The sequence below is a fragment of the Barbus barbus genome (assembly GCF_936440315.1).
Source record: "Barbus barbus genome assembly, chromosome: 25".
Classification (NCBI taxonomy): Eukaryota; Metazoa; Chordata; class Actinopteri; order Cypriniformes; family Cyprinidae; genus Barbus; species Barbus barbus.
This window is the reverse complement of record NC_136753.1, coordinates 9,535,044-9,555,255: the sequence shown is the minus strand read 5'-3', so window position 1 is coordinate 9,555,255 and position 20,212 is coordinate 9,535,044. Positions and strand designations below refer to the sequence as shown.

At 40.2% G+C, this 20,212-nt stretch overlaps 1 protein-coding gene across 1 annotated transcript in view; it reads right to left on the bottom strand.

Moving 5' to 3' along the window:
* Window positions 1–13,587, bottom strand: part of LOC306844455 (protein kinase C alpha type) — a 154,703-nt gene extending 141,116 nt beyond the window's left edge. The window contains exons 1-2 of the mRNA XM_079376606.1: window positions 13,209–13,587; window positions 12,396–12,427 (exon numbers count right to left, since the gene is read on the bottom strand). Coding sequence (XP_079232732.1) covers window positions 12,396–12,427; window positions 13,209–13,378 — 202 coding nt within the window. The 5' untranslated portion in view covers window positions 13,379–13,587. The remainder of the gene's footprint in view (window positions 1–12,395; window positions 12,428–13,208) is intronic.
* Window positions 13,588–20,212: the final 6,625 nt, after the last annotated feature.

Sequence of the window (20,212 nt, the reverse complement as noted above, 5' to 3'; positions counted from 1 at the left end):
GGTTTATAGTGTTTTTTATAGGTTTATAGGTTTAAAGTGTTTTTTTACTTCATTGTTGTATGTCTGTATTTATGTAGCACCGTGGTCCTGCGAGGCACGACATTTCGTTCCACTGTATGTCCCTGTATGTAGCGGAATGACAATAAAGCTCAACTTGAACTTGCAAAGTTACTTACAGTCAGCAGAACTTCAAATGCAAAAACACAATACATTCAGCTGATATTATTTACTAGTCTAGCAGCAGCAAAGGCCAGCTTGGCATCTGTACTGCAGCCTATAATTTTACAAAGCTCTCACCATCAAGTAAAAGCCAAACCAAGATTTACTCGTCTAGCCACTTGCATGGTCACTTTCTTTTTTTTCAATTCCTCAGCTCCGTCTATGTTCTCTTTGGTTTGCAAATCCAGCACCATTTTTTTTTTCAGTGTAGGATGAATCAAATTAGAACAAACTTATACCAAATACAACTACAAAAACCCTAGTCTGTTTAAGTGAACTAGTCTACTAGAAAGTCTTAATTTTTTAGGAGCTAATGGCCCCCCTAGTCTTTACGGATTTATTTATTTACTTTTCTGGAGCCCTGAAGTTTTACCCAACAGTGTTAAGTCCCTTTAACATTCTAGCACCACACTGTTTCAGATAGTATACATTTGGTACTGCTATGCTATGCAGTAGAGCTTTGTTTCAATGGACCTCCCATCTGACTACGCTTACAAAGACTGTCCTGAGAGTCACTATAGCAACCTAAGCTTTTGTCTCCTGTTAACACACCAAATTTATGATTATGAGCCCAGAACAAAATAAATTTCCATTGTCTCGAGGCCGCTTGTTTAAAAAGACCTCTTTTTCTAATATGTCTCTTGTAATTTTCTGAGCATACAGCAGCTGTCTCTCCATCATCTGCAAAATCATTAAACATAAACTCTGTGCATGCCAGGACATGAGAATCAACTTGGGGTGTGTTTCCCAAAAGCACTGTTGACCAACTATGGCTGCGAGTTTTGAAACCATAGTTCCAACTTCCAACATTTGCAAATAGCATCACAAAGTAATGTGGTTGGAACAGCTCTTGACCTGTAGTTAGAAGCACAGATTCTTGATAGCATGAAGTGGACTTTAACAAGCAGAACAATCTATATCTTTCATTCCAGAGATATTTCCATGTACACACCAATATAATTGTACACCTTCAAGTTTCTCAATAGAATGAAAAGAAGAGTGAGCACATGTAAATGAAGAAGACTCTGGGGAAACCCGTCGTGAAACCAAACAACTGTAAATAATTCAAAACAATAGAGAACAAAAACATCAAAGTAGTCCTCCTTAATTACAGCAATAACCTGCTAGTAATTCAATATCAAACCAATTATAAGCAGAAGTTATTACTCCAATACCTGTGTGATGTCATTAACAACAGTTCTGTACTGTTAAACCAGAGTGTTTCCAACAACGAATGTGCGACAAAAAATACTTCTATTTCAGGAAACAGTTGTGACTAGCTAGTAAATTTTTTCCAACAATGCATTGTACTATTAAGCTGCAAATTACGTCATTGTATGGGAAACACAACGCTGGATAGCTCAAGGCTATTATAAGTTGTTTTGTCTTTTAATGTCACCAGTGTTGACTAGTAAAAATTTCTTATCTAAACACTCAAACATAATAATTAATGTCAATAATGTAATGTGTTTTGCTTGAACACTTGTGATTGGATCAAGTCAAACACATCTTAATGTCAGGTGTAAAAGGGGCCAGAGAGAAAAAGGGATGCCTGTTTCGTAACTGATCGTGCAAAGAAATATGAACAGTGGAAGTATAATGTTGCAGTTCAGCAGAAGTGCATGAGCACATTTGCTTTCATGATCTGCTTTAATAGGAAGCCAAAAGCCTTCATCTCTCCATTTGTTGAATTACTACCATGTTGTTATCTATCTCCCATCAAAAACCCACCAACCACCTCTCTCTCCCCTTCAAAAGACAAGAATCCGTTTCCCCATCAAATAATATTATCCAAAACAATTATATATACACATACATACATACATACATATACACACACACACACACATACACACACACACACAATTACGGAAGCATTACACGGCTAATGTGTTTGCACAGGCAAACGCACCAGTAATATACACTAATGCAGAGCTTTGCTTGATCTGTGCATTTATAATGCGGCTTTCCCTGAAACACCCAAACCCGCCCACCCCCCCTTTCACACTCGCATCTAAATATCACTTCCTCACTGGATAACTCAATAGCACCAATGTAAATATCTGGAATGCTAATCCTTAGCTCTTCGTGATAGTCCCACTGCAGAAGTGAAGAATGAATGACTGTACAGCCGCTGCGAATATTACAACGCTTTTCTACAGATTGTGCACTATAATGCTGTTGCTGTAGCGCTCCAATGACCCAACACAGAATCACAGAATTTCATTTGCTGTCCTGTTTAGGTAGGCTATATTTACATTGAGTTTTGTTTTATTTTCAGCAGCGTTTGATATAAGACTTGAAGAGAGTCGATTCATTTTAAGTGGTACTGACTTCCGTTGTTGTGAACAGCTCTAATTTTACCCAGAGACAAGTTTTTATTTCACCTGATAGGGCCCTACAAAACCATGTGTCATTTACACCAGTCTTTTGTCATACTGGATTTTGTGCTGCTTCTATGTACTAGTCCTAGGGTTTTTGTCCTATCACAAGACCAGTTCAGGAGTCCTCTGTAGTCCTTTGGCTAATAATTATCAAATGTATGTTGACCTTTAAGATCAACATTTGCTGCTTTAGGCAAGCCAAATCATTCATTTGAATAAAACTTTTTCAAAAACGAATTGACTTTTTTAACGAATTGACACTAACATTTTCTCACAGATACAAAAATGCGTGGATGATTTCAAGTATGTTTCTGTTTCTTTCAATCTATCTGACTAGCTACAAATGAAAAATGCAATATTGCAAATTACATCTAGTGCTGAGTGCAGTTTAATGATAATAACTTTTTTATGACGGTCTTTCAAAATAATATACAGCTTATGAACTTCATGACAAAAGCTCTTTTTGGGATAATCACATAATCCACTGATCTTTTAAGCACAGTTTATACCTTTTATCCCCCCACAAAGAGAGTATCCATTAGAGTGAAATGTCCATATCAGAATCTAAAATGTGATGGTCTGTCGCTCCTGGTGATTTCTCATTTAGTGCTCTGCTTTTCAGAAGGTGTAGGGGTGGTACAGATGACAGGATCATCCCACATACATCCATCATCCAAAAAGCACAAGCTCTCAGAAAGGATTGGGTTAAAGATATGAACTAGGCATGAACAGATGACAAAGCTGTCAATGCACATGAAAAAATCTAGTCATGCACCAAGCTCTGTACTGAAGCACTTTATTCGATTAAAATAATGCAATGTTATGTTGCAAATTAATATATTAATTTAATTTAATTAAATACAAAGTTGAAATTTAAAGTAAATAGTTAATTGCTAATAGTTAAAATATAATAAATATTTTGATTTAACTCAAATTAAATAGATTAGACATTCTTTTTGATGATAAAATTTAAACCTTAAAGCTAAAATATTTGGAAAACAGAATTTGGGACAAAGTAACACCTTATTTCCTCCTTCAACCATATTGGTCTAGAGATTAACCTCAACCCTTACTGCACTTTGTTATTCTTGCAGCTATTTGTAGCAGCTAATGAATCAAAAGTCTCACACATTCACAGAAAACAGCTTACTTCCGTGTTGCAAAGATAAAATGGATATTTACCCTCAGCTTTTGAATTAGAATTTAAATATACTGCCTGTGTACCCTTTTTGCTTGTTCAAGTTCTGTCTCTACTGAAATTAAACAAAGTACCAAGTTTTTACCTTCATTTTTGAAGGCTTGGATAAATAGTGCCTTGTCTGTTCTACAGAAAAAAGTTGTGCCAGTTTAGAATGATATAACATTGAGTAAATGATGGAATTTAACATTTTTGCTGAACTACTGTTTGCCGAACACTGTTAGACTAAAAAAACATGCCTCTAGGATTGAATGTAAATGTAACAGCATGAAAGACCCATGTCGTCACAGGCCCCCTTCCACGTGACACTTTGCCAACACTGGCAATACCTTCAGGCACTGATCGTGCATGATATGCCTTTTTACTAAATGTAGTATTGAGTAAAAAGGTACCTTTATAATGCACTCTTAAAAAAAAAAAGAGTGCATTATAAACTCCCCCCCCCCCCCCCCCCCCCCCCCCCCTTCCAGCCAATATTAATAAAATGTCTTTCCCTATTGTGTGCACAAACAACTAACCAGAATCCAGAATTTAGAATCCGGATTTCCTCGAAGCTTTGCCACAATGTACTCTGATATTTTCCACATAATTGCTGTCACAATCTTACAATACATTTTCTAACAAAAAAAAAAAAGAGTGTACTTATGCTAAAGGGAACAAACAATATAGATTTAAAATGAAAAGCCTGAGGGCAGCTCACCTCATGCATGGCTGCATTAAAGTGCTCTTAACAATGATCAAGGATCTGGACATCTGCAGAGGTTATTAAAACACTCCAACATGTATTTTTGTACTTAAACTTAATGTATCTCTTAGGGTTTTTTTCGGGGGGGTCCACACGGCACTGTATGACAATGGTCTTCTCTTTATCTCTCATTGAGACTTTATACATTTTTCCAGCTGATTACTTCCCTCTTTGTGGCACGTCTTGGAAATATAATCCAAAATTGGTAATGACACTCCTGTTCAATTCTACTACTTTGGTAAATGGTAAGCGATTTTACTGCAGGGATTGGACATACTGCATGGAAAATCATCACATGTCAATTCTGAAGGACATCATTTAAATTATATCACTAAATTCAGCAGTTTAACCTGCTAGGCTGAAAAGCATATTCAAGTACCAAACAAATCTAACGTTATTTTCAATGTAACTAGCTATGTTTCCATCCCCCTGTTTTTATGCACATTTTTAAGTATCACATCAGAAACGAGTGATGGAAATGACAAATTTCAAAGAAAAAAGTTTTTACGCTTGCTTTAAGTGGCTTTTGACTTGCATGGAAAAGAGTTAATACGAATACGAATAAACTCTGACAAAGCGAACATTAAACCTTTGTGACATATTGGCTGTTTCCACTAATTCATTTTTATTTACAGTTGGGTACAAGGATACTAATACCACTGTCATCCACTCAAACAACTTGATGGAAATGCAACTAATACGCTTTTTTTTTCCTTTGCGAACTTTGAAAAAGATTGGCTTCATGTTTAGATGGAAACCCAGCTACGCAGAGCAAGATCACCAAAGTGGCAACAATTTAAGCAACATCCTTATTATATATATATATATATATATATATATATATATATATATATATATATATATATATATATATATATATATATATATATATAAAAACTGCTCCCAAAATGAAAGTTTTAAAGAGCACATGCACATGACTATAGAATAGAAATCCAAGTGTACAGTGCTGAATGCAATGCACATTTAAAACATAAAACAGATATGAAATAGATACAGGGAAAGCAGTTACTGCAGCAGTCATGCAGAGTAGAACTGTGTCAGTCCCAGTGCTGGCTCAAATTATGAGATCACATAAATCACTCATTTGTTTAAGGTAACACTTTCAATCAAACAGTGACACAGGCGGGTAACGTTTCAGACGGAAGCAAGAATCTTTCTTATCTCCCTTCAACTCTGTAAGTTCTAAAAGTGCCCCAGTAGCATGGCATGACATGAGTTTGATGGGGGTAATTGTGGATAACTAGGGAAAAGTCACATGAGAGGAAGCAATGACTCCACTTTCCTGCAACTGTCTTATTTGGCTGTCCATTTTTGTGAACATTCTGGAAATTGGCCTATAATAGGTCAGGCTGGGGGACATAGATGGACTAATTACAAACTATACAACTCACCCACTCACACATTCATTTATCTGTGAGCAAGATTTTTTTTTTTTTTTTTGGTGAACACTCAGCTTGGTGAAGGTACACCTCCATATCTGTGACCATTGTGACACCTGCAGTGTTTATGGAGCCAAGGATTTAATGACTAACTATCTGAAAAGAAGGCGACTACTAAAAATAATATTTGAAATCACAGTGAGTCAGATGAATTACACAAGTTATTACATGAAAACACACAATAACTTGTGATTCTCTGTCTCTGTCTCTAATAACTGAATTTGAATTAATAACTGCATTAGATCTGCTATCAACTGCTCAATCCTCCATTACTAGGTCTAAAATTATGTTTTGGAAGTATAGTTGAAATTAGTTTCTGAACCCTGACCGGAAAATAACACCCGAGGTGTAACAGCAGCACCACCTTGGGTGTGCATTATTTTCTAATAATTCAATGGCCCGTCATCAATTATTCTTTACATAATTCATGACATATGTAATGTACATATACTCAAAAATATATTTAAAAAGTTTTTAAATATATATTTAAAGGGTGTATACTTGATACACAAGTTATCCCGTTGTGTGGAAAATAACTTTTTAATTGATGTTCATAACACAATAGTGTTTTCAAAACCATATGAAACTAACATAGGAAAAAAATAGGAACTTAGAACATGCATTTTAAACTACATTTCTACAAGGATATTTTTATTTTCTTTATCTTGGACACTTATTTGGCATTCACCCTAACCAGCAACTGCCATGAACGTGATAAAATGAGAGCGCAAACAAGGTCTCCCTCCAAGATGCAGACAAAAGCTATTCCCAAACCAGACCTACAAAACAGAATCTACATTGTTCATGGAATTCATAAAACGTAGACCTCATACACTGCATACATTTACAGTGTGTGTGTTAATCCTTTTCAGTGAAGTTCTGTTAAATGACAGCGAAAAAGAAAGAAAAAGAGATGGAGGGATTGAAAAAAAGATGCCTGCTAACAATATCAAGTACTAGTAAGTAGTGAGTTGGAACAAATCGGTTCACTTCCAGGAACTTCGAGCTGCGTCAAAACGCATATGGGAACGCCATCAGCGTAACCGACGCTCTGAATATCGTCTACAACAAGTCCAATAGAAGGGCGAGGCGTCACGGGCGGGGTGACGTCACGGCCAGGAAGTATATAAGCACGTGAGGCAAAGCCCGCGTCAGCTTTTTGTCATTCAGCAAGCGCTCTGTGTATTGTCAGTCCATATCTGTTTTGTGAGTCTTATTTACTGTTGTTTGTCTGAGAAAGAGTCTAGACATGCCAAAGCCAAGACTAAAACAGGGGGCGATTTCGGATCGCGCTTCAGATTGTGTGCTAGTCCTTGCCCTCGCTTTATTACTGGGGAGGACACACATAGTCTGTGCGTGGTCTGTCTGGGTGCGCTGTGAGCGGCTCTCGCTGCGCACACTCCGCACACGAAGGGCTCGCGGGGCTCGCAGGCTGATCTGGTATCCGCCAGATCTGGCGCCCCGTCTCTCGTTTGGAAGCGGTCTCTTCCCCCCGAGACGAGGGCTTGACGCTGCGTCTTTCTTCCTCCGAGGAGGTTGATGTGACGAGCGTTCACGAGGGTTCGCCGCCTCCGCCCCAGTTTTTAGAGGTGGTTACACGGGCAGTGGCCAAACTTCCTGTGCCATGCGATAGTTTACTCGATGAGCGTTTTCTGCGCGCGCGGCCACCTCTATGTAGGAGCCTCTCGTTTTCCCCGATCTCCACATCGAGGTGTCGAGATCGTGGGCTAACCTTTTTCATCCCGCCCGCTCATTCCCGCCTCTCATTATTATGGTAATGTGCGGGAGTTGTCCTGCAGACAGTAGAGCGTGGTTATTCCATCCAGTTCGATGGGCCACCGCCGCTATTCAACGGGGTTTGTGTGACTACGGTCCGCCCCGAGCAGGCTCTGGTTCTGGAACAGGAAGTCGATATTTTGCTGAGGAAGGAAGCCATCGAGTGGTTCCTCCTCATGAGACTCATTCCGGCTGCTATAGCCGGTAATTCATTGTTCCAAGGAAGGATGGGGGGCTGAGGCCCATACTGGTTTTGAGTTTCGGAACCTCTCAGCCAGAAAGCTGAAGTTCAAGATGCTCACAGATCGTGTTCCAAATCGGGACCAAGGACTGATTTGTCACGACAGACCTCTAGGACGTTTGTCCCATGTACCCATCTTTCCCTCTCACAGTGAGTTCCTGAGGTTCGCTTTTGGGGGCAAAGCGTGTCAGTATCGGGTTCTTCCCTTCGGCCTAGCACTCTCACCCCGCACTTTCACCAAGTGTGTGGATGCGGCACTGGTCCCGTTGCGACTGCAGGGCATCCGCATACTCAATTTTATCGACAATTGGTTGATTCTCGCTCAATCAGACCGGTTGGCGGTTCGGCATTGAGATTTCGTTCTCGCCCACATGAAAGATCTGGGATTAAGACTAAACGCCAAGAAGAGTGTGCTTTCTCCAGTTCAGAGAACCACTTATCTAGGCGTGGTGTGGGATTCGACCACGACGCAGGCGCGGTTATCCCCTGCTCAGATCCAGTCAATCGTCACGGCAGTCGAGAGAGTGCGCCATTCACTGACAAGCAGTTTCAGAGACTGCTCGGGCTCATGGCAGCTGCGTCCAGCGTGATTCCTTCTGGCCTGCTGTACATGAGGCCCCTACAGTGGTGGCTCAAGACCAAGGGGGTCTTCGCATTGTCAAGGATCATGCCATTGTATGGAGAAACCGTGCCTTAGACTTGTGGAGGAAACCTTGGTTCTTGTCCTAGTGCCTGGTGCCGGGAGCTCCTTGTCGCCGTATTTCCTTAGCGACGGACGTCTCCCTCACCGGTTGGGGTGCGGTCATGAGTGGCCACCCTGTCCGCGGTCTGTGGAGTGGTTGCCACTTGACGTGGCATGTCAACCAGCTAGTAATCCTAGCTGTGTTCCGTGCGCTCAAGCACTTCTTCCCGGACCTGAGAGATCACCACGTGCTGGTCCGCACCAACAGCACGGCAGTGGTCTCTTACATCAACCACCAAGGAGGTCTGCGGTCGCGCCCCTTGTAGAAGTTGGTACACCAGACCCTTGTGTGGTCCCAGGGCCAGCTCCGATCTCTGAGAGCTGTGCACATTCCTGGGCATCTCAATGTAGGAGCAGACGTTCTCTGCTCCCGGGAGTTCTGGCGAGAGTGTGCTGGGAGGCGGTCAGTCTACTGTTAGTAGCACCGTTCTGGCCGGGCCGAGTTTGGTTCTCGGACCTGATTTCTCTCCTTGACGGCACCCCGTGGCCGGTACCGATCAGGAGAGATCTCCTCTCACAGGCCGGGGGCACCATTGTGCACCCTCGCCCGGAGCTATGGAAGCTGTGGGTTTGGCCTCTGAGCAGGCGCAACTCATAGCTTCCGGTCTATCGACTGAGGTTGTCGAGACCCTCCTTCAATCCAGAGCTCCCTCCACGAGGAAACTGTACGTTGAAGTGCAGAGACCGCCACCTTGACCCAGTCAACTGCCCAGTTAGTGCAGTTCTGGAGTTCCTGCAGGCCCGTTTCTCCGCAGGGTTAACCCACTCCACTACTAAGGTCTACGTGGCAGCTATTAGTCATACCATGCCCTTATCGGTGGCCAGTCAGTGGGCAGATACCCCCTAGTTACATGTTTCCTCCGGTGCGCGGAGGCTGAGGCCTCCTGTACGATCACGTCCCCACATGGGACCTGGCTGCGGTTCCGAGGCTCGGTGTGAGCACCTTTGAGCATGTCGAGGAGATAACAGATAGACTCCTCACCTCCAAGACCGTCTTCTGGTTAGCCATCATTCTCTGAGGAGGGTGGTCACCTTCAGGCCCTGTCTGCGGCCCCTTCGATGTTGACTGTGCGCCCGGTTCGGCGAAAGTCTTTCTCTACCCCTCCCCTGAAAAATGGTGTACGTACCGAAGGCTCTAACGGTCATACCACAGCCGGTCGTACTCCAGGCCTCTGTCCTCCTCCCTTCGGCCAGGAGAAGCACAACCGTATGTGTCCAGTGTGAGCACTGGGCACGTACATCCACAGAGCTGCTCTGTGGAGGAAGTCGGACCAACTGCTCGAGTGCCTTGGTCCGTCTAAGAGGGTAAGGGCTAGGTAGCCCACTCTTAGTAAGTGATGGTGGATGCTGTCAATCTTGCTTACGAGGCCTCTGGGCTTGCCCATCCGTGGGAGTCAGAGTGCACTCAACCAGAGGAATGGCGGCCTCCAAGGCCTTTCTGGACAGGTGTACCGATACAGGACATCTGCGACGCTGCTGGGTGGTCCACGCCCCTGACATTCTCCAGGTTTTACGACCTCGACATCCGAGCCACTCCAGGCTCCTCTGTCCTCTTGGCCTGACATCAGGCAAGGACTTGTCAGTCTGGCGGCGTTGGTATAGCGTTCCCATATGCGTTTTGACGCAGCTCGAAATTCCTGGAAGGGAACGTACCAAGTTACGTATGTAACCCAGGTTCCCTGAAGGGAACGAGAGCTGCGTCTCGAAGCCATACTTCCAGCATCCCTGCCAGCGCTTGCTTCATGACATGAAGCTGACGCGGGCTCTGCCTCACGTGCTTATATACTTCCTGGCCATGATGTCACCCCGCCCGTGACGCCTCGCCCTTCTATTGGACTTGTTGTAGACGATATTCAGAGTGTCCATATGCGTTTTGACGCAGCTCGAAGTTCCCTTCAGGGAACCTGGATTACATACGTAACCTGGTACGTTTTCCACCTTGATCTTGAAGCTTTCTTTGCTTTCAGTTTACCTCTGCAGAACACCACAAGCAGAGCAGCTTTTCAATGAAAGCTTCTTTAGTGCAATGTTGTAATCAATATGAAGAAACCGTCAGAACTCAGAGGTCTTTGTCCAATTTATCTTTTTACCAAGGATATTAGTTGCAAATGTGTTTTTGACACCAGATTTCATTTCTTTTTTTGTATGAAAGCTTTATGCTGCATCTGGGTGTAGGAACAGCTCTTGAGTTTACTTAAAAATGAAGACTGATATATAGTTCATATGGATCTGCATATTCTGCAGAACCACTATTAATGCTGGACAACTGGGGCTGATGCCCTGCAAGAACGGAAAATATATTTGTTATTTTGGTATGTTTAAGTCAAAAAATTGCCTTAAATGAGCAGCCCATGTTTTTTCTGTCTCTTGCAATGTATCCGTAGCAGAAGGATGCACATGTTATTCTATGCATTTTAAGTTCTGGTGCTAAATTTTTGGCACTAATACCGACAGTGATACTCACACTGATAATTTAAACAATGTGAAAAGAGACCTGCAGGGCCAGGGTGCTGGAATCAAAATTTGTTTTGCCAAGCAAGTATTGGCAGCTGAACCACAGCTGATGAGCTCATGTTAAAAGCTCAGCTTTCAGGTGAAATGTAGACTCCTGAGGATAATACTCCACACATCTAGTGATAGCTAAAACCAAAGCACCAGAATTATCAAGGGACTGGCAACTTAGGTTGCTGACAGCACCTGGCCCAAGAGAAGAGTAATACACTCATAATAATCTCATTCTTATCCTTATCATTTGCATCAATAATTTGCATTATCAGATCTTATCTTATGACAAATGGGTCATTATCAGTTGAGTAAAACTCTGACTTAAGTATATTGAATGAAAATCAATAGACTTTCAGAATTTTTTCCTCATGTTTTGGCCTTAATATTGATTCAAACAGAAGGCTAGGTAGTGAGTATACAGTGAATATGTCTATTCACAAATGAAGTAAATGTTTTGTGATTCAAACATTGGAAACGTAATGCGTGTGACCACACTGCATGTGTCCAGTAGCACTGTGAAAAAAATAAAAATAAATATATATATATATATATATAATATAAAAATATATGTGTGTATATATATATATATATATATATATATATATATATATATATATATATAAACTGATTGTGAAAATTCTGCAAAGCAACAGCAAATGTGGGCAAAAAATTCCAAATTAAAAAAAAAAAAATTCTATTCAATTTAAAAGAGCATGTTACACAAATGGATGGTTCATATTCCTGTAAGTAGCTTCTGTAGATGAACCGCCCCTCTGTGTGAGAGGCTTTTCATTGAGGTACCAAACAGATATTGGGTTTCTGTCTTTAAGACAAGAGTCATTTAACTCAAGGACAGCTAAGGGATGCTTATGACAGACATTATTTCTCACATTTTTTCCTGCTAATTTAGGCCTCAATCACCAAAAACAGTGACTACTGACTACTACAATCTTCAACATTTGCTTGTTCTGGGGCATTCAACTGAGTTGATCATGTGTGGAAAGGAAATATTTCAAGATGATGTCTTGTGTTGAGGACCACGGCATCATCTCCTTAAGTTAGGACCAATACAAGTGACTGTTCAGAGAATAAGCAGGACATGCAAATCCATCTATGACTGCTTACCTTGACACTGAAATCCTTGCTTTCCAAACCCCCTGATGAAGAGGAGAGAAAGAAAAACAATGCATTAGAGATCTGCCTCTCTAAATCCTTTAATGGGCTTTTAGCTATCAATTGTCTTCCACTGAAAAAGCAATCCCTTAATTAAAAAGTACATGGACAGCTATGGCATCTAATGTTTGATTTGTATCAATGCACATAAAGGGAAACGATAAAAGATCATGTGCTTTCACAGTGACTTTTTCAGTGAGCTATACATTTAATCATTAAAGCAGACCACACATGCATTTTCGTAAATAAATTTAAAATTATATTATTAATACTGAATGCAAAAATGCTGTGTTAATTATTTTTCACATCTGAGCCCCTAATTCCTATTTTAACTTTTATAAGTTACTAAATAAACTACCAACAAGTGTGAAGCAATGACTTGACTGAGCAGCTGAATGCCACACTGTAAGCCTGGACAAACTGATCACGCCCAAATCATGGCAAGCAACCCCAGTAAACGTGAGGCATGCAGAATACGGCAGTAGTCTGAAACTTAGTTCTGTCCAAAAACAAACGACATTTCTATTACGAAAGCAAGTTAAAGCAGTTCTGTGTGACAGTCCAGCAAACTCTAAACGTGTTTATTCATGTGCGTTCTGAACACAGCTAAAGTGGAAACAGTGAGTTTCTTAAACGCTTAAATGAGTGTTTGTTCCTAGGTGTACCCCTGGTAACAGGCCAGCTGCCAGATCTACAGTAGCACTGTAATAATGTTTAAACTTATACCGATATTGCAATAATTAGTGTGTAAAATGATCTACTCACCAAATAAAGTCAGTGCAGTGACTGCAGAAAGTCGGCTGCTTGAAAAACCTCGCAATAAATTTGTGGTTTTTCACTTCATGGACGTTTTTCTGCCTCAAAGCACCTTTACGGGCGAATCGATTGACAATGTCAGATGAGGATTGCTCGTTGCTTTGTATGACATCAGCCATTGCAGAAACAGGAGAGATTAATTCCCCGCAGAGTATGTGGAAGTTGCTGTCAGATAAGTAGAACGTTGATTTTCTGCCTTGCCGTTTGTCCGTGTAGAGCAACAGTTGTGTGCGCGCGTGCGGAAAGCCTTTCTCTTGCTTTCACCACAACTACTGTGTGACAGCTTCCAGCGCGAGCGCTCCGCTTCCTTCTCGCTCGAGGTGACGTCACTGAAGTGTCCTTCTGCTGGGAGTGGATAATAACGCGCGCCACTGGATCATGAGTCTCGTGCAGTGAGCGTCATCCGGCGGTCAAGAAACCTGTCTGCAAGTTTCTGTGAGAAATCCACAAGATTTTCAGATCTTCATTTTTTTCATACCTGTTGATTCCGAGCTATTCCATACCTCTGCTCAATAATGTTGTACTGTGGAGAATGGTCTTTGCCACGATGTCCCCCGTCTCAATTCTTAATTTCCCTGCGCAAGACATCCTTGCCTCATACAGAAAGACTATGCTGATAGACCACCACAAGTAAAAGGCTTAGTAAAAAGCAAAGCTATAGCTAAAGGGTACAACACCACTATTTTAAATGACAGAGCATTTGACAGAGATCGGGCTATTGTGTAATCTATGAAATAGGGGAAAACACTTTTTTTTTCAGTTTTATTTTTCTGTATTTTTATATTGGGTATGGCTTCTTAATGTCATTGCCATAAGGATTATGGTAAAAGTTGAGAATAAACATGAAGAAATCAATGACTGTGAGATAAATAATATTTGTTGTGCAAGTTTTCCTACTAATTATAATTCAAAAGTAATTAAAATTCAGATGTTATGATTCAAATTCAGTTTTATTGACCGCTATTGTCAATAATCGCTCTGAGGGACACAGACAATGTTTTTCAAACATTTTTGTTATAGCCTACTGGTTAAAAGTCAATACAAACTTTTTGTTTATTAGTTAATCACAAACAAATATTAACAACAACAACAACCGCCAAATAGCTCTTTTCACTAACCGATACAAGTTACGCAAACGGCTGCAGCGTCCGGGTGAGTCCATGCTAAACTGTGTAACTAATCTGCGAGACATGGCACGCTCATGCAATAGACTCTATGCACGAACACTTCCGCGTTTGGTCTCAGTCCGCTCAGTTACATCCGGTGCAGCACCGGAAGCCGTTTTCCCTATTGGCGATAACTGTGTGAAGATGGCGCAGGAGAGGATGACACACTACATTCGCTGTTTACAGGAGCTTCCCCGGATAACGGTTAATGATGTTAATCGTATTGTGAGGCAATCAGCTGTTACACCCAACAGTAAGAAAGAGAAGGGCTTCAAATTATATATTTCGAGTTATATCGACAATTTTGAGGGTGAGTATTCTCATGCTATAATGTTATACGAATATCGATTCTAGCTGTCTCCGTTTCTCACAGTTCATATATGTCTTTGCATTATTTGTGTTTATTTGTTTATATATCTATCTAGTTACATTTTATGTACATTGTTTGCATCTTATGTGATATTTTTTAATTAATATACATTTTGGATTTTACTTTATTAACGTTACTAACTGTAAGTAATATCTCAGTTTCTAGTAAGGATAAGGTGACAGGAGAGATCTGCGTGAGGGCGACATGTTTCAGGTCGATGAGGAAGTCAGAGAAGCTGCATAGTTTGAGAGTAGGAGGACACGATCAAGACTTTAGCTAAGCAAAGTTAACGTTTTAAATAGAGATGCACCGATCGACCTGTGTTGTGCCAGATATTGCTTGTGCAGCCTGCCTTGCCACAGCAGAACTGTTTTGTGTCTCCGAGCAACACAGGGGTTTTTTTTAGTTACTGAATGAATCCACGATTTTTAACAAATCAAGTGAGTCAATGATTCAGTAATCCATTCATAAACACAGTTGCTTGCCTCGTTTCTGAATGAATCAGCTGTTTGAACAAATCTGTTGAACTCACGTATTCAAACAGCCATTTGCTGCCACCTACTGGTTTGGTTTCACTTTATTTTATTTTCATTTAAAATTATCATTGCATTTTTTTTCAATATTTCCTATTTGTATGTTTAAAAATATTTTATCTATAAAATATTTGTAAAATAAAATGTATCTTATAACATTATTTATGCATTTTAAATTTTGCAGTGTAAATTAATTTATGCCACCTCAGCTTCATCAAGCAGTTTGAGCAAATACATTTAATGCCACTTAAGATGCAGCTTTGCAGCTGCAGTGGAAAGATGGAGTTTGTTGATACTGATTTCATTTGAATGGTAACAGCTCCATAGCTCAATTTCAGAAAAAAAAACAGAATCCGAAGAAAATTGTAATCGGTGCATCTCTAATTAAAATAATAATAATAATATTAATTGTTGGTTCTACATCTGTCAAAAGATAGGCATAGGTAAAATGTAATGGAATGTATGGATGATAGTAATTACAGTATATGGCTATATTTAAAGTCTATTTATAAATAATATTAATTGCTAATTCTTGCCATCTTGTTTAATTCAATTATCTTCACAGATTGTATTAAAGGACTCTCGTCCTGTAATACTCTCTCAAAGCAGTTGTTCCTGTGTTGCTGGCACAGCAGTGTGCAACCACATTGTTGCACTACTCTACCAGGCAGCACACTACTCACAGCTTGGCCTTAGTGCAGTTCCTCCAGTTCGCAGCTGCACTGAAGCTGAGCAAAGCTGGCACAAACCAAGGACAATGGTGAGTTTAAATCGATTGCTTATAAAAATGATATATTTAAAGGTAAGTTATGGATAATGCAGTAAATTAATTATTAAATACAATAAACATGTTTTGAATTTAAAATTGTATTTACTAAGTTGTAAAGAGTATTATTAAAAGATAATACAAACACTGCTCTTTAGGGTACATAATTTTTCTTGATAATTTCTTGGTAATTTCTGTGAACAGTGGCCATTATTCAGAAATATTTGACTGCTGAATTGACCTACTATAGAAAGAATATAAGAATATTATTATTGTAAAATATTTTTTGTAATAATCATATTATTATTATTATTATTATTATTTTTATTATTAACATGTCTCTTGTGTATCCCTAGGGAATCAAGCCTGGTCCTGTCAATAAAATGGTGCTTCTGTCTGCAAGACCCAAAGAAAGGAAACTTGCTGAGGGATTAAGGTGAGACACTTCAATTCTTCATTGTAGTTTTTTCAAATTCATACAACAACAACAAAAAAAGATGAATATGTATGAAATAAAAAATATGAACGATTAGACAACAGATTATGAACTAAGGAATTTACCTTTTGATGAACATTTTTATTCCATTTTAGGAGTACCCTTTACAAGGGTGTCACCAGTGAGCTGCCTGACCTGTCAGTCCTGCAAGTGGCAGAGGTTTACAAGGACTTCGCCAGTGCTACAGCCCCTTTGATCACCACAATTGGGATTTCCAGTGAGGATTCTTTGGTGGATTCTGCCTTTGGCAAAGTTCAAGCTGGAAGCGTGCTATCATACCAACAGCCACCAGCAACAACTCGCAACATTAGTACACATCCTGATGCCCCAGCACCACCACCTTTGCCACTTCATGGTTACAGCCTTGACACATCTGTCTGCTTGTTTGTCCACAGCAAACATGAACAATTACACATGAGGTCATTGGAGGTGACTTTGGAAATGGCTCACAATATCGAGACAGCCACCAAAGACCAAAGTGCATCCCTTGATTGGCATTCTGTCAGAAAACCAAGGGTAACATCATCTCGTTTTAGGGAGGTTTGTCATGTGCGTGGCCAGAGCTCAGCTGAACACCTGGCTGAAAGAGTGTACAAAGGAACTCGCCAGACAGCACACATGAAAAGAGGACTGCAAATGGAATCTGCTGCAGTTGAGGAATACTGTCTCCTGCAAGAAGTAAACTATTATCCTTGTGGATTTATGATTCATCCCGATGCACCTTGGCTGGGGGCTTCTCCTGACGGGATTATTTTTGACCCTAAAGAGCATCATGTTTTTGGCCTTTTGGAGATCAAATGTCCAAATGTACAAAGTTACGTAGACTGTCCTTACCTTAAATTTCACAATGGCACACCAGAACTGAAAGAACAGCATGCCTACTATTGGCAGGTTCAGGGACAAATGCTGATCTCAGGATTGGACTGGTGTGATTGTCATTTATGCACAGGATGACATGATGGTCCAGCGCATCTACAAAGACATCAAAGTATTTCAGACCATTCGAGAGAAAGCTGACCATTTCTTTTTTTACTTTTACCTGCCAAGATGCCTACAGGTATAGAAAACACACAAACAAACAAACAAAAAAAACACAAGACAAATAATCATTTAATATTGTATTTACACAACATCACTGTACAGGAAATGTTTAACACTGTATCAAAGTTATTTATATTTACATATTTACATTACTGCAGTGCAAATGTTTAAAGTTATTTATATATTTACATGTTTACATTACTGCAGTGCAAATGTATAAAGTTATATATATTTACATGTTTACATTAATGCAGTGCAAATGTATAAAGTTATATATATTTACATGTTTACATTACTGCAGTGCAAATGTATAAAGTTATATATATTTACATGTTTACAGTACTGCAGTGCAGCCAACATTGTATAAAATAATTTATATACATGTTTATATTATTTATTACAAAAATAAATCTAAAATCAATCTCCAACAAATGTTTTCTTGTCTTTAATCCTTTGCCCAAGCTTTCACTAATGGGCCATTCTGGTAATTTACAAGGAGGCAAGCAACAGTGTATAGCTGGTTGATGCTCCCTGTAATAGAAAGAGGGATGACTGTGTCAAACAGCTTGTGTTGCTTCACCCTGCGGATGAGACGCTCAACGTGGACCCTCAGCCGAGCAATGGACTGTGTCTCCCTCACCTCATCAGCCGACATCTGTTCCCTCTTCGACAGGTAAGCAGGTCTATAGACTTTGCATGGCACACAGTCATCAACAAGAAACCCTTTGTCAACCATTATTGCCATACCAGGTTTCAACAGAGACACAATCCCAGACTGCTTAAAAAGTTCCTTATCACTGACAGAACCTGCATACAGGGATGAGACAAAGGTGACTGCGCCATGTGGTGCCATGCCGATTAATCCCTTGAAGGTGCAGTGGGACTTGTAAGTGGAAAAGACTTCACTTTGAAGCAGAAGTGAGGATGGAGTTTGGCAACGCAATTCTGTGCAGTCAATCACCACTTGTGTGTCTGGGTAGTCCTGGAACTCATTGGGTAGATGAGCCTTGATTGCCTCCTCAGACATCCAGATGCGGACAGACCCAAGAACAGTGTACAAAAAATTGGCCCAGGTTGTAATAATTCGGCTAACTGTGGACTGATGGATGTTGAATCTGTGGGCAAGATCCCTCTGTGTTAGGCCAACTGAGAGGTGGACCATGAAGAGGAAGAACTCATCAATGGGCTGCAGGGACTGACCCTGTAAAAACAACAAGGTTTCCAATTATGTGCATATAATGTGCGGGCTAGGCTTCCACTGAAAATATAGAATTAAGTTTTGTTCTTCTATTTCTTTATTTACCCATCCACTGCTTGTTGTTCCAACGTCACGCCTCATTGTAGTTGCTCTTACTCTGGACACACGAATCATGTTGTGGGATGCAGGTTCAATGAGTTTCCAGAAAGCCATTAAATGGCTGTAAGTTCCGAACCTAAAGTAGATGTAGGACATGTTATAAATGTACATAAATTACAAACTGAAATGAATTACCTACAACAATTCTAAATATTAAATTTAAAAATATAATCAAATAATATATATATATATATATATATATATATATATATATGTGTGTGTGTGTGTGTGTGTGTGTGTGTGTGTTATATATATATATATATATATATATATATTATCAGTACTCAAAAACAATGCCAGCAAGAATGCAAGCTGCTATCGAGGAGAAAGGAGACCATACAAAATAAAAATAAAATCTGTTTTTTTTTTGGCTACTATGTGTGAATCAAGACTAGTTGTTTCAGTTTGCCTAATAAATGAAAATAGACAATAACATTTTTAGTTTAAAACACGTTTTTGACAGATTCCTAAAATATTTGTGTTTACTCTTCATTATGACAAGTGGTCTATAATAAATTCGTTAAGCATACACACACACACACACAGTATCTTATGCAGTACGTAAGGGTTTTAAATCGTACCTTGTGTAGAACCTTATATCATCGTCAGAAGCCGCAAATCGTCCCAAACAAAATCTTTGACTGACCGACAACTCCTCCACCTGTCTCCTTAGTCGCTCCACCTCCTTACGGAGATCTTCAGTCTGATCCAGTGCCTTATCAACTGCCGCGGGTTCTGGAACTGAACAATAATCATGTTCCAGATGCTGGGCACCAATCGGCACGGGATCCTCATCCACTTGAGAGTCAACCTCCCTTTTTTGCCATACCCCGGTGCGCCTTGGTTCAGCAACGGAGTAGCCGTTCCACTGGAATAAGGTGGGTACTGCCCCTTTCCTCAGCAAGCGACGCGCTTTAGGGGTCAATGGCTCGATCAAATCATCACAAATAAAGTGGCGACTGCAGACCCTTGTATGAGATGTGATGTTAAATCTCTCACATCGAATGTTGTGAATCCACTTTCTACGTGTTTCTTCGTCCACGGGAAAAGTGTGGAAACTCAGTACAGAGTTGAACTTTGAGGAGGCTTCACATAACGGGACACAACAATGTTCAGCCGAACTACTGTCTTCCCGCCGTTGATATTTAAACTTTCTGCAAGCCATTACTATAATATATAACTATATAATACTATATTTAATACTTAAATTATAAATCGCTGTCA